Genomic DNA, 14622 nt, shown 5'->3' on the forward strand with positions numbered 1-14622 from the left:
CAAATGACACAGACAATGTTGTCCTTTTGTTTTAGCATTATAAGCCAGTCCTAGGATACTAATCAAAATGTGAAAAGTGAAATTTTTTGCTTGATTCTTTGAATATTCAGCACCATATATCAACTTTGCAGGAATTTACCAAACGATCCTTTTTTCATCTGTCTTCTTTATACAGTTTTTTGCAGTGATACAGTTAGTTAAATTTTATGTAAACGAAAAAGGGTGGTGGCTGAAGCTGCCAAGAAATGGATATTGCTGGAACAGATTGTTTGTTTGTAAGAGAGATAGATGTCAAAGCTTGATCTTTTTCTGCAAAAAATGTCTTTTTATTTGAAAGATAATTGTTATCGCTGCAAACGGTAGATTCACACCTCTGTATATCTCTTGGTGACTTGTAAGTACATGTATACCTTCAAAACCTGGAGCTTAGATATGTGTCTCGATCTAACGCGACCTTTGAGTGCCACGCTAAGCACTTTTAACTTAACTTACTTTTAACTTAATCCTCATGCCGGGATGGCGTTAAGAGTGTCGTCACCCTTCTCCTCGTGGGTTGGTCTTCAGCTAAGGCTTCTATATCAGATGTCAAAATTACAGCTTGGTCCAGGAAAATACCAAAACTCTCACTCCGGCGAAACTTAGGTCTTCGTCTGGGACACTTCCAGCCACCACTGTTTGATTCAAAGTCGAGAAAAATCCGAGCCGGAGTATTGGTTGGCAATCGCAAAAACTATCCAAACCAACGTAGTGTTTTCCCGGCGAACATATGTGACAAAAGGAGACTAAGAAGCCATACTTTCTAGGTGGTCGTTGCTGACAAAGCCTGTCCATTGGATTCCCTTGGTTTTGTGAACCTATTAGATTGAAAAAGGTTGAGATGCAACTGGACAGCTGCATTTCAGGCCAATTTTCCGCTCCGTTTAGCAGGATCAAATAGACTGACCCTCCAAGTATCTACAATTTGGTGGCTTGATTGATCATTGCCTTCTTCCAAAAATAGTTTAGCCTATTGAAGACGGCAGAGGTCTTTGCCACGTGGGTAGCAACTTCATGGTGAATGCAGCCATCGAATGATATGATAGATCGAAGATAAGAAAAACGGTCAGCCACTTTGATTTCGTCTCCGGCGACCAAGTAATTAGAATTATTGGCGTCAGACTTTGGCTGTTCTTCCATGACTTTCTTCTTCTTCTAGTTAATAAAGAGTCCTGTTCTGGCCCCTTCAAACAGAAGCGTGCTTAGAATTTTGAGCAGCTGCGACTTCGAGCTGGTGACTAGTGATATGTCATCAGCAAAGTCGCAATCAGTGACAACTCTATTCCCGTACTTGAGTCAAAAGCTCAACTTCCAGGTTGTGCAACTCATTAAATTATAAATAATACAGACAAATAGCTCAGGAGCAACTGAACAACCTCGCCTGACTCCTGTTCTTACTGGAAAGAGCGTGCTACGTCTACCATTCACTTTCACACTCCTCTCAGTCTCTTGATGCAGGGCCCTGAGTAAGTGGATTTATTTTGACGGGAGGACGGTATTATACAGAGAATACTGATGAACTGAGTTGAATGCTGCCTTGAAATCGACATAAGCAATGAAAGCCTGCAGGCAGAATTCGTTCACCTTCTCGATGATTTGCCTTATGGAGAATATCTACTCTGTCGTTGATTGTACAGGCATTAAACCAGCCTGATCTACTCTGTGCTTTCATCGGATATGTGCAAAATATCGCTACAATAAAACCATAAAAAAGACCTTGCCTGGTCCCTATAAAAGCGTTATCACTCTATAGTTCTTTTACCTCCTTCTGAAATTCCTGTGTGACAGTCTTTCGGGATGATCTTCAAGTCCTGATTGAATTGAATAGTGTTTGGAGCCATAACAGGATACTGCCACCGCCATTTTTAAGCAGCTCCGCGGAGATTTCACGGACGCCAGGACCTTTGATGGTTTTTAGTTTTACAGAATTTGGAATTTTTACCACTGAGAACGGCTTAATGTCAACATTAACCAGGCTATTATAGATCACAGGCTGGAGGATGGCAGGAGTCACTACAGATGAAGAGAGAGAGGGTAGGCATTAAGTAGAGATGAAAAGTGTTTGTTCCAACCGTGAAAGGTTGGACACATAGTTCGTTTTCTATTGGTCAAGCGCACTGGCCCGAGAGGTCACGTAAGTGTTTGTCCACTGCTCCTACGTCCTTCGTTGTGGCAGCTTCTTGTAGGTCATCAGCTTTGGCGTCAACGAACAACTTGAAATCTCTGTGTATCAGCTTCTTCCTCACGCCATTCAGATGTCGATAGGTCTTCATATCCCCCCGCAGTCTGGCCTGCCTTCATATAGGAACGACGTCCACAACCTCTTCTGACAGCCAAGGCCTTTTGATCGGAGCTTGCAAGCCAAGAGTTGTCTTAACTGCGTCAGTGACAGGTTTAACTCGAGCTAGATGTGAAAAATATTTGAGTCTGACAACTGTACACTTTAGTGGAATTTAGTTGCTGTAATAATGATATTGAGGCAGTATAAAAATGGCCAAATTACCCTTGGCTTGTACAGATCTGCAGATGAAAAATAACAGATTCCCTAAAATCATCATGGTCAACTAACTATCTAAGGCCAAATAAAAAAGAGTTGCCCCGACTTGGGTGGGATGATGTTGTTAAAAGGGTGGGCAAAAAGAGGTAGGCTTTGTATTATAAGTGCTCAAAATAGCTCATTGAATCTATTGGCTTAACTGAGCTATCTCACCAATTGAGCTGAGCTAGCTGCTGCGCTATTGAAGCAGCATAATAATAGCTGAATTATCCTTTGCAGATTCGTTCGTCTCATTCAAAAAAATATTTCAGCACAAGCAATTCTGTGCTATTTGGTGAATGTAAGGTGGCACATTTGTATGTGGTCTAAATAGTTCAGTGTAGCTCATAGCTAAACTAAGTAATCTAGCCTTTAGTACGGAGACTGCTTCTTAATCATTGCACCGAAAAAAGGAAAAGGAAAGAAAGCAAGCAATTATAAATGTTGTCATATTATGGAGAAGCTTGAATAGATTTTACATCTTCGGCTTATTTTATCAGATCTAGGGAGAAATTGGAAGACAAGAAAATTTTAAACCTCTTCCTAGATATTCTTAAAAGATAGAAACTAATGGTAAATCGCCTTCAAGGCAAAGACACTAATTTGAATTAAATTTTCTTCCCTTACCTGAAAATTACTATCTAAGCTGCTTCGAAACTGGAGTGGTGAGGAACATACCTTCAGTTTATTACAACTATTATTTCCTTTGTGTTATTATCTTATCAATAATTTGAAATAAACAGTCTACTTATGCAACATGAAAATCGAATATTATATCCATGGTTGCCACTCCTAGTTATTTATCATTATTTCTAGGAATGTTTATATTGCCTAGCAAAAAATCACTAAATCAGCATACTAATCACTAGATTAAGGAAGAAAATCACTATACTGACCAAAAAATCACTAGAATCTAGTAAATATTTTTCTCACCAGGTGGCAACCCTGAGTATACCTCATCCCCCCAGACGATGCTCTTTATCTGGTCACTATTTTCTTTGCCACGATGACATGTTTCATGCATATTTACTCTTTTCAAGATTCCAATCTTTATAGCCTTGCTAACTTCACTGTCATATATCCGTGACTACTGAAAATCAACTCAATAGGCCTACTATGCATGGATTGATAACAACATAATCAAAGCAACTGGACTTAAAGTTTCTAAATTTCTGTTTATGCTTAAAATTTAGTTTTTTGTTTCTTCTTACTAGTAAATACTGGGCTACATGTTAGTGTAAATACGATCTTTTGGGCATATTGGTCGATACTTTTACAAAAATATGCACATAGCCGTTTGTGGCAGCAAAATGCCCAACTTTATTTGTCTCCTTTGCTAGCTTGACACAAAATTGAGTTTTCTCTCTATCATATTCTGAACTAAATTGCTGAAGTAGTAGTCTCTATGGGGTCTTTAATATTTAAGGTCACTTACACAAAAAATAACAGATTAGGTTTATTTTTCTGTTTTTCTCAACTTCAAATTTACAAACTCGAATTTTGAATTCAAGCTTGGACTTGTATTCAAATTTTGTTAGAATTGGAATTATTATTGAAAGCCATTGAAATTTAATTGCACCCATATCTGTTATGCTTCACTTAACGGGGTATGATAATAATCAGCTACTGGATCACAAAATAATTTGTTTGGGCTTAAGGAAAAATATTATCAGTGCAACTACAATTACTGATGTAGTGTCGGAGGGGCTGTAATTACAAGAGGAATTCTCTACTTGTGAGTCAATGTGTATATTTATATGAGACTTAAAATGTGTGTTTATGGAACTTTAACCATTTAGATATTCTGACTCCTTTAGTTAGAGCAATTCCCGGTCAAGGGGGGTCAAGCTTCTATAACAAGTTTCAATTACCGTTAGTCATCGATAGATTTCTATTGGTAAGGAAGTTCTTTATCGAGGATGTTACTCATAACTGAGAAAATGAGGGGGCTTATAAAAGTACGATGGGGCACTCCATTGTGAACGGTAATAGGATTGGAATAATGATCAAGATTTTCAACTATTGGTGATCTATTAGATAAGAAGGAGATAACCGATTTCGTCGGAAGAGATCCTTAACTAGTCATTTGTCTTCAGGCCAGAATTGATATTGGATGTTGCATTTTACTTTGGCTGTTGACTTACTTTCTTGGTTGTAGCAATGAGAAACCATAAGACGGATGGGGCTGAAAACAGGCCCTCCTCGGTATCTACATTTGGCAATTTGGGCTCTTAGCTTTCGCATGATGTATGCATAGTGTCCGATTTTCTGCTTTTCTTTATAAAAATTATGTATAGATCTGTTTATGTAGCTATTTTTGCAAATTATTTTACATAATTTCTACGATTGCAAAATACTGGTTTAATTGCTTCTTTTCAGTGTACACACGTTTCAGTATCTTTGCTATGACCCGTGTTTATTTGGATGAGTATAACCTATCCTAGGATTGAGCTGGATAACCCGTTATTTTGAGCATGAGAACACAACCAAGCCTCAAATAAACCTTATGAAATAACACTTTTCGAGACAGCAAATCAATTTTATTTTTGTTTTAGGTGTACTTGGAGTGAAGATTCAGCGGTGATCAAGAATTTCAAAGTGATTAGTGTTGTTTACCAAATATACTTCCAAAATATCAACCATACTCTCCCCTAGCCAAGCACGCTTTAGGCTCTTAGACCCCCCGGACCACCCAGATTTAGTCATTCATTCCGAACCGTCAACAAGTTTAAAATACTCATATGAGATAACAGCGTTGCCAGGCATTTCTCCAAATCCGCCGGATGTTCCACCGCGAAGACGGATTAAACCACTAAGACTTCAGTACAATAACAACATGTTAGATATATTTCGGGGTTTGAAAAATTTAATAAAAGTGAGCCATGTGCACATAGACTCGAGCATATTTCGGCTCCACTATAGTATTACCGTGATGATACTCTTAGCATTCAGTTTAATAGTAAGTACCAGACAGTATGTTGGCAATCCAATAGATTGTATTCATACAAAAGATATACCAGAAGATGTTTTAAATACTTATTGTTGGATTCACTCTACTTACACTATACCCAGTGCTCACTTGAAGAAAGTAGGAATAGAAGTTCCTCATCCTGGAGTAGACAGGAGCAACACATTAGAAGGAGAAAGGAAATATGTCAAATATTACCAATGGGTTTGCTTCTGCCTTTTCTTTCAGGTAAGATTTTGTATCAGTAATCTGCGTTGCCAACGCGATAAAATTGTATCATTTTTGGAACAATTTAGAGTTTATGCAATAATCCGTATATTTCGAAATTTTTTGGTACAACGAAATTTTCTGTTAAATTTTGGTGTTACTTGCTCCTTTCTGACTTGGATACATGTTTAAGTTTTACTTTATCGGAAATTTGCTTCTATTTGCGGCAAATTTTTAACCTGCAAATCGTTTGGTGCAAATCAATCAATTTTAGTACAATTTTAGACGGAAAATGGTACATTTTATTTTAAAGGATTGACAGAACTATCAGGTAATTAATTATGCCTTTGTCCTTAGGCTCTGAATATTCGTCCTTTAAATGAATCGCGGTAGCTAACTCTATGTAAGGAGTGACTCGGCCCAATAGTAACAAGAACTGTGGAAAAAGAAATTTTAATAAGAAATAACACGTCATATGAGTTGAATTTTTGTATGTATTCTAAATAAACGAAATTCATAAAGTTTAATGTCACCCATAAAAGACGTCAAAATGTTGATATAGCCACTTTTTAAAAAAGTTCAAATATCAGATAACGAAAACTCCAGGGTGGACAAAACCCTCCTGAGCCCAGGGGTAAGTGTTTTAAGTTATGCCTAATAACTGTATAAGGTATATAATGTTGTTATGAATGTGTGGTCGTATAAACTTCAGAGGTAGATCATTTAGTTGGAAATTGAAAGTTCTAGTTATCTTCTTCAGAGCCAAAAGTGATCAGAAGACATCAACCCCCTGTCCCAACTTTCCTTTAATGCATCTGATCAATTTAAGATAACCATTTTCTTTGAAATTATCCAATAATTAGATAACAAAAACTTCAGGGTCAACATACCTCCCCCAAAACCCGGCGGAAGGGTTGTAACTCGTGACTCGGGGCATTTAAGGTTTTTTAGAAGAGGCGGTTGAATAGACTTTGGAGGGGACTCAAATTATTAGATATTCAAAGTTCTAGTTCAATTTTTCAAAAGCGCTCCAATGGCAACTATCCCCCTCCCCCCACTGACCTTGTTTTCTCCAAATGCGTTCGATCAAATTTTGTATATGGAAATTTCGTTCAAAATATACCAAAGATCATATAAGAAAACTCCAGGGATAAGACAGCCCCCCAGAACCTAATGGCAAGTTTTTTTTTAAATTTTGCCCCTTGGGTATATAAGTTTTTTAAGGAAGAAATGGTCGCATCGACATCAAAAGGGGCTCATTCTATTGGAAATTGAAAGTTCGAGTTCCATTTTTAAGAGTCAAAAGGGACCAGAGGGCAACTAGCCCTTTTGTTCTCTTTACCCCAAATATATCCGATCAAATTTTTGAGATAGTCATTTTGTAATTATTAGCCGAAAGATTAGATAATACCAATTCAAGGGTTAAGACCCCCCCCCCAGTGTATGATATGTCCTGGGGACATATAAGATTTTTATACGAGGATTTTTACAATAGTTTAAAGATCAGATAAACCCGACCCTCACCCTCATCCACTGCAATATTTTACTCCCAAACTTGAGGGAGCTGCCCTGTGGCTGTGTCTGCGTAGCCTGACCCCCCCCCCCTCCCCCCAAAAAAAAAAATTATTTACGATATTTTATCCGAAAAATTGTATGAACCCACCCCTGACCCTCTATGGCACAACCCCCCTCTCCCAAAAATCAACTTATTGACAAAATTTATTCCAAACAAATGGAAGCCAACCCCCGTCTCTTCATTGCCTGACATACCATCCCTATAAAAATTTCGTCGGAACAAACTTTGGACGGGACTCAAATGATTAGATATTCAAATTTCTAGTTTTACTAAAAGGAATTATATCAGAAATATTTTTTTGTACTTATTACAATATTGAAAATAAAACGAAAACTCTAGTAAAACCAGACGAGGATTCACCCATAGGTCCACTTGGCTCTGCAGCTTGAACTATACCCGAAGCATGCAAAAACGGAGTGGCAAACCGCCCGGGTGGTTGCGTCAAATCTTCGATATAAGCGTCAAATCTTTAAATCCGGCCCTGAGTGAAGTAAAATCTTGAGCTTGTGAGCTTTCAGCAGTTAATATCATTATATATAAAATATTTAGTTTAATCTTATTAGTTCTTGCCAAGATTGTTAATTCATTTTCGGAATGGAAAAATATTTTAGAAATAGGGAATTTTAAGAAATTAAAACCTTGGCAATTGAAAACGAACAGAAATTAGTTTTAAAAAAACTTTCTGAAAAAGAATTTTCTGTAAGAAAAGAAATGGCCATGTTAAACTTAACATGAAGAAACAAGACCTATAATAACTCTAACTCAAAACGACCAAAAATTATTGTTGAAGAATAAATGAAAACCAAAATGAACAGAAATTAAATAAAAGATCATAACAAAAAAGCCAGGTACTAATATAAATGAGTAAATAAATCTTGAAACGAGTGAAGATGAAATCAAATATGCAAATCAAGCTTAAAATAAACAAAAATATTTTATTATTGAAGCATAAATGAAAATGAAAGCGAACAAAAATTAAATAAACAATCATAGCAAACATACATACTATAAGTATTAGTATAAATGAATAACTAAAGCTTAAAACAAGTGAAACTGAAATTGAATATGCAAACCAAGCTTGAAACAAACAAAGATCACTACAAAGAAGAGTTTTAGATTTGCCTTCTTCTCTCACTGTAAGCGTATAAGACCTGCTGCGTCATCGATGCTTGACTGAAAATGAATTAAATTACAAATATTTTCTTTTGTACTTATTAAAACATTGAAAATAAATTTAAAAATAACTATGAAGTTAAATTTTTAACTGATGAGCTCTCAGCAATTGGTATCATTATATATCAAATATTCAGTTTAATTTTATTCTTTCCAAGACTGTTCAAGACAAATATATTTCCACTGCAAACAAGAGTTCGGATAATGCCCCCTTCTCTAACTGTTGAAGTCTAAAGCCTACTCCGTCATCGGCAAATTACTGTAAACTAATTATATTACAAGTATTTTCTTTTCCAATTATTACATTATTGAAAATGAAAATAAAAATTACAGTGGAATAAAATCTTGAACTGACGATCTTTCAAAAATTGATAAAATTATATATGAAATATTCAGTTTGATTTTATTTATACTTTTCAAGACTGATAAAGACACATATAGTTTTAACATATAGCTACCCATTCACCGTTACTCAGAAAGGGTCGTCCTATTTTAGTTTTGTGTTTTGTCTCAAAGTTTAGTTTTTGTTTGTATTTTTATCAGTTTTATTTTGCACTGAGTACGGTCAAGCGGAGGTCTTGACCGAAATATTTGCATAATTTTTAAATTTTGTCACTGGCTGTTTATTGCCCTCGTTTTCTTTCTTTCTTCGTAATTTTATGTTTTTTCATGATTAGTCAGTTTGGTCTCAGAAATTGTTTATTTTGAAAACGCTACCTTTAAGCTGATTAAAACGTTATACTATCAAACAGTTGGTGGTAACGAACTGTAGTAAGGAGCGACCCGGCTAAATAGTAACCGAAACTCTAAAAAATGGAATTTTGATACCAATAGTTACATCAAAAGAATTGCATTTTAATGCTGATTTTAAATATATAAATTTCATCAAGATTAGTCTTACCCATCAAAAGTTTGAGAAAATTTGCCTCATTTTAGAAAATAGAGGGAAATAACCCCTAAAAGTCATACGATCTTAACAAAAATAACACCATCAGATTCAGTGTGTCAGAGAACCCTATTGTAGAAGTTTCAAGCCCCTATCTACAAAAATGTGGAATTTCATATTTTTTGCCAGAAAACAAATCACGGATGCGTGTTTATTTGTTTTTTTTTCCCAGGGGTAATTGTATCGACACAGTGGTCCTAGAATGTCGCGAAAGGGCTCATTTTAACGGAAATTAAAAGTTCCATTGCCCTTTTTTAAGTGACCAAAAAATTTGGAGGGCACCTAGGCCCCCTCCCACGCTCATTTTTCCCCCAAAGTCACTGGATCAAAATTCTGAGATATCCATTTTATTCACCATCGTCGAAAAACATAATAACTATGTCTTTGGGGACGACTTACTCCCCCACATGTTGGGGGAGCCCCCTCCCTACGTCCCCCGTGGGAGGGGCTGCAAGTTACAAACTTTGACCTGTGTCTACATATAGTAATGGTTACTGGGAAGAGTACAGACGTTTTTATTGAGAATTTTTTGGTTTCGGGGGGGGGGGGGGTGGGGTTAAGAGGAGGGGTTAAATGGGAGGATATTTCCATGGAGGAACTTCTCATGGGGGAAGAGACTTTCAATGGAGGGGGCGCAGGATTTTGTAGCATTATTTAAAAAATAATGAAAAAATAAATATGAAAAGTTTTTTCTACTGAAAGTGAGGAGCAGCATTAAAACTGAAAACGAACAGACATTACTTCGTATATGAAAGGGGATTTTCCTCCTCAACGCTCCGCTCTATACGCTAGAGTTTTTTACTGTTTTAAAAAGTAGAGTTAAGAGAAAGAGTCAAACTTTAGCGTAAAGAGCGGGGCGTTGAGGAGGAAAAGCCCCTTTTATATACGAAGTAATTTCTGTTCGTTTTAAGTTTTTATGTCGCTCCTTACTTTCATTTAAAAGAAACTTGTTTTTTTTAATATATAATATGAATCGCTGTTACAGGATTGAAGTGTAACCTTACAGAGGGATTTGAATACGATTTGTATTACGAAACAATAATAAAGTGGATCAGAGGTAAAAGACAATGGAACACAGAGGAGAGGGGCTAAGAGAAGTCACAATAAAGCTAATATAAAGTAAATCATGCTTTTGAAGACATATTCATTGATTCGAGGTCAAGTAAAGAAATAAATTCTAAACGCTTTGTTTCCTGAATGGGGTTTCTAGATATGTTGCAAACCTTATAAAGGCAGTTTAGCAGATAAGGAGGAGTTAACATTCCTGTTATTGGATAGTAACATAGATAAGATTTGATGAAGCAGTAAAAGAGAAATTTCAAAATTGTTTTGTGTAGAGTATATTGAAGCTTCCCTACAATACCGAGTTCATACAATTCACTCTTTTTGCAAGTAAAATGAAGGCTATTACATTCACCTTTAAAGCTTGAGTGAATCAATTTGAGAAGGCTTTCAGGAGCAGGCAGTATATCTGTTATATTGGGTATATAATTGTTTGACGAGAATATCCAACCCCAGCCTTCAGGTATTAGAGCTGTCATTGAGCGCAACCATGACACTACTTAAAGAAAAACACGCAGGTAGCGGTAGATTGCAGCAGCAGGCATGAACTGTAAGTGCCCGGGGTGGACGAAACTCGCCGCACTAGCTACTTTTGATAGGAAAAGAGGGTGCTGAAGCTCAGTTAAGAATTTGTCAGATCTAGCTCTGTACAAGTGTAAAACAGGCTTGTAGCCTGTGGCAATCAGTTCTTCCCTTTCCCATTTAAGAGTAATAAAACCTCCGACTGGCTTCAAAGCCTCGCAAAATTTTTGCAGAGTCGGCAGGAACTCTAGCCTGGAAATAAATTGGTATTTTCTCGTATAAATAGGTATTATTGTAGAGTATTTTTACTATAAACATGGATTTTTGTAGAGTGTATCAGTAAGACTAAGAGTTCGGATTTATTTCCAATGAAGCAAGTCCCCCTTTTCTCAGCTCAATAGAAAAAAGCTTTTGCTACTAAAACGTATTCATCACCTTTTGCTTCTTGTACTTAACACCCAGTATCCACAAGTTTCTCCCAGTTTTATGACTGATTTTGAGTCTGATTACTGTCTGATTTTGATTTGATTTGAGTCCGACTTATTGTCTGATTTTGAGAGAAAGTCTTTTTTCTTCTGAGAAGCCTTCGTGTTAGAAGTGACATAGATTTTGCTCTTGAATTAATAGGAAGCGACCTTACAATCCAGAAAATGTTTAAGAAAATAACAAATTATATGTCCCCCCCCCCCTTTTCCACTCCATTTCTCTGAAAAATGAGTATTTCTGCTCGGGTGATTTTGAGTGATTTTGAATATATTATTAAGTAAATTTTTCAAAAATTTTTAGTGTTTCTTTGTGTGCGAATACTGTATAAATTGAGGCTCTGAATTCTAACCCTCTCTAACATCGTTTAGGGTGGAAATTGGTATTTAAATACTGGCATTTTTCAATTCCTAAGTCATTTTTGTTGTCATCAGACTTGAATTAATAGGAAGCGGGCTTTCAATACAGAAAACATTGCAGATATTAAAATTTTAGATCCCTTTTTTTCCTCTTTTCCTGAAAAAAGAGGCATTTCTGCACGGGCGATTTTGAGTAACTTCAAATAGGGCATTGTGTAAATTTTCTAAGCATTTTGGTGCTTAAAACATTTCTGTGACTCACATGCCGAGGTTTTGCCCTTTTTCGCAGTTTTACTGAAATTTAACAAGAAATCTATCACCCAATAAAGGCGGGTTTTCCAAGACAGATATGCGGATCCCTAGGAGACAAAGCTCGTCGTCTTTTTATTTAGCTTAATATTGGAAGATGAAGCCAGGATTTATACGTTGCACTTTTCATCAGGGGATCAACAGCTAGGTGGTTTTCACCGCAACATATTTGACCATCCACGCATTACACTACCTTTCCATTTTCAGCAGATTAATCAATAGGGCTTTTTTAGGTGTCTAGAAGCCATTTCTGCTGTAAAACCAGACTCTAGAAACAAGATTCAAAATTGGCCTTGAAAAACAGTAGATAATGAAATACGTTCATAAAACTGAACTGTCGAACTGCAAACTGTGCATTAAAATTTATAAAACCAAGCTCTAATTACCATATATTTGACCATCCACGCATTGGACTACTTTTCTATTTTCAAAAGCTTTACCTTATGGGGTCCTAGATATATCTAGAGGCCATTTCTATTTTCAAATCATGTTCTAGAAACAAGGTTCAAAATTACTTTTGAAAAGAAAGAACTTATTAAAACAGCTTTACAAAACTAGATCGTCAAATTGCATTGTATGCAACAAAATTTATCATATTCAATCTACAAATCTACAAGTGAATCTGCGAATCCACATTTTTAAGGTCTGGTTACCGATTCTGATTATAAACAATCCAAATTTTCAGTAAAACAGTATTTGCAAGATACAAACTGTCAAAGAAATAGCGTAACCTAAATCATGAATTGATAATCAAGTTTGTCAGTAAAAAGGTTCTGCATTTTTTCTTTTGGACATCTGAATAACCAAGAAACGAGAAGAAGAGAAAGAAAAAAAGAAATGAAATGAGAAAGAGAGAAGAAAAAAATCGTAGTAGGGTGACTGTCACCAAACTATCAGCAATTGAACTGTCAACGAATGAAAATCGCGTTTCTCATGTTATTTCATCATAGAAATATATGATATTTGAAGACAGATGTAAGAGAATACACACTTGCCTATAGGGTTTCGGCATTTTAAATTCTCTACCCAGGCAAGTGGCGTGCCTACCATAAATTACCTATGGTATCCCCGTGTTAGGTATCACCCCCGAAAATACATGCCTGTGAATAAACAAGCAAATGTAGAACAACCAAGTAACACCAAAACAAGCTTATCCTACCTTAGTTCTGGCTCTCATGTATTTAAGTTACCAATTAACAATCTATATTAAAACTAAACAATTATTCAAAGTTTTTCAAAGTTTTTAATGTAAATGTGACCTAGATAAAAAAAAGGAAATGAATGTAAAATAAGACCATCTGAAACGACAATATATGCAAAATCCTTCGAAAATCCACTGTCAAAAATTAGGGATTGTTCAAAATTTCTTTCAACGGAAAATGTTTTTTCCGTTGACAGAAAAAACATTTTCTGTCAACGGAAGGTACCTGGTAGCCCTGCCTATCGATGGCTAGACTGTCAGGCAGTTTACTAACACTTCCAGTTACAGAAAAAGAAGGGCATAGAACCATACTGCAATAGAATATAATAAGTATAAACGATAAAGGTTAATTAGTAAGTATAAAGTTTAAAGGTTAATGATTATTAAAGGTTAAAGATAAATTATATGGATAATTTAGAAACGGTTATCAAGAAATCTTTCCTCTTATCTAGTAAGAGGTTCTTAAAAATAGATACTTATAATAAAAAAACTATATGGACAAACTGCTTTAAGACTACAGTTAACTTGAGATGTTACAGCTTATATATGATTTTTGATTTATCAGAATTTGTTTTATATAATACTTATATAAGATTTAATGGTAATTTGTACAAGCAAATCGTGGAAATTCCTACGGGGGGGGGGGGAATGCCAGCCCATTTATAGCTGACTTGTTTTTAAGTCAACTCGAATATAATTATATGATGGATAAGAATAATCCAAATAATTTAAAACATGTTTTGTCAAATAATAAAAGATATTGAGATGATATTTTGGTTTTAAATTGTAAAGGATTTATTGATATTTCTAAAAATATATATCCATCAGAGATTACTCTTGAAACTAGACATGGTGCTGATCTAGAAGATCATTTCTTAGATTTAAATATTAATATTTCTGATAATAATAAATTAAGCTTTGAAATGTATAATAAAACGGATAATTTCGATTTTGAAGTGATTAATTTCCCATTCCCTGAAAGTAATATACACTCAAATATCATATATTCGGCATTTTTCTCACAGTTACTTAGATATGCAAGGATTTGTAGTAATTATATTGATTTTAAAAATAGATGTAAAATCTTGAGCCAAAAATTGATTTTAAGAGGTTTTTCTGCAAATAAATTAACTTGGCAAATTAAAAAATTTAGTTTTCATTATAAAGAAATTTTAAATAAATACCAAAAGAATTATCTGGAAATGCTTAGAGAAATCTTTGGTTAATTTTGATTTTCCTTGTTA

At 35.4% G+C, this 14622-nt stretch overlaps 1 protein-coding gene across 1 annotated transcript in view; it reads left to right on the forward strand.

Annotated features, from left to right (window-relative positions):
- The window catches only part of LOC136041858 (innexin shaking-B-like), a 140415-nt gene that overhangs the window by 17015 nt on the left and 108778 nt on the right, over positions 1-14622 (forward strand). The window contains exon 2 of the mRNA XM_065726633.1: positions 5128-5768. Within this exon, the coding sequence (XP_065582705.1) occupies positions 5409-5768 (360 nt within the window). The 5' untranslated portion in view covers positions 5128-5408. The remainder of the gene's footprint in view (positions 1-5127; positions 5769-14622) is intronic.

The sequence above is a fragment of the Artemia franciscana genome, unplaced genomic scaffold (genome assembly GCF_032884065.1).
Source record: "Artemia franciscana unplaced genomic scaffold, ASM3288406v1 PGA_scaffold_47, whole genome shotgun sequence".
Classification (NCBI taxonomy): Eukaryota; Metazoa; Arthropoda; class Branchiopoda; order Anostraca; family Artemiidae; genus Artemia; species Artemia franciscana.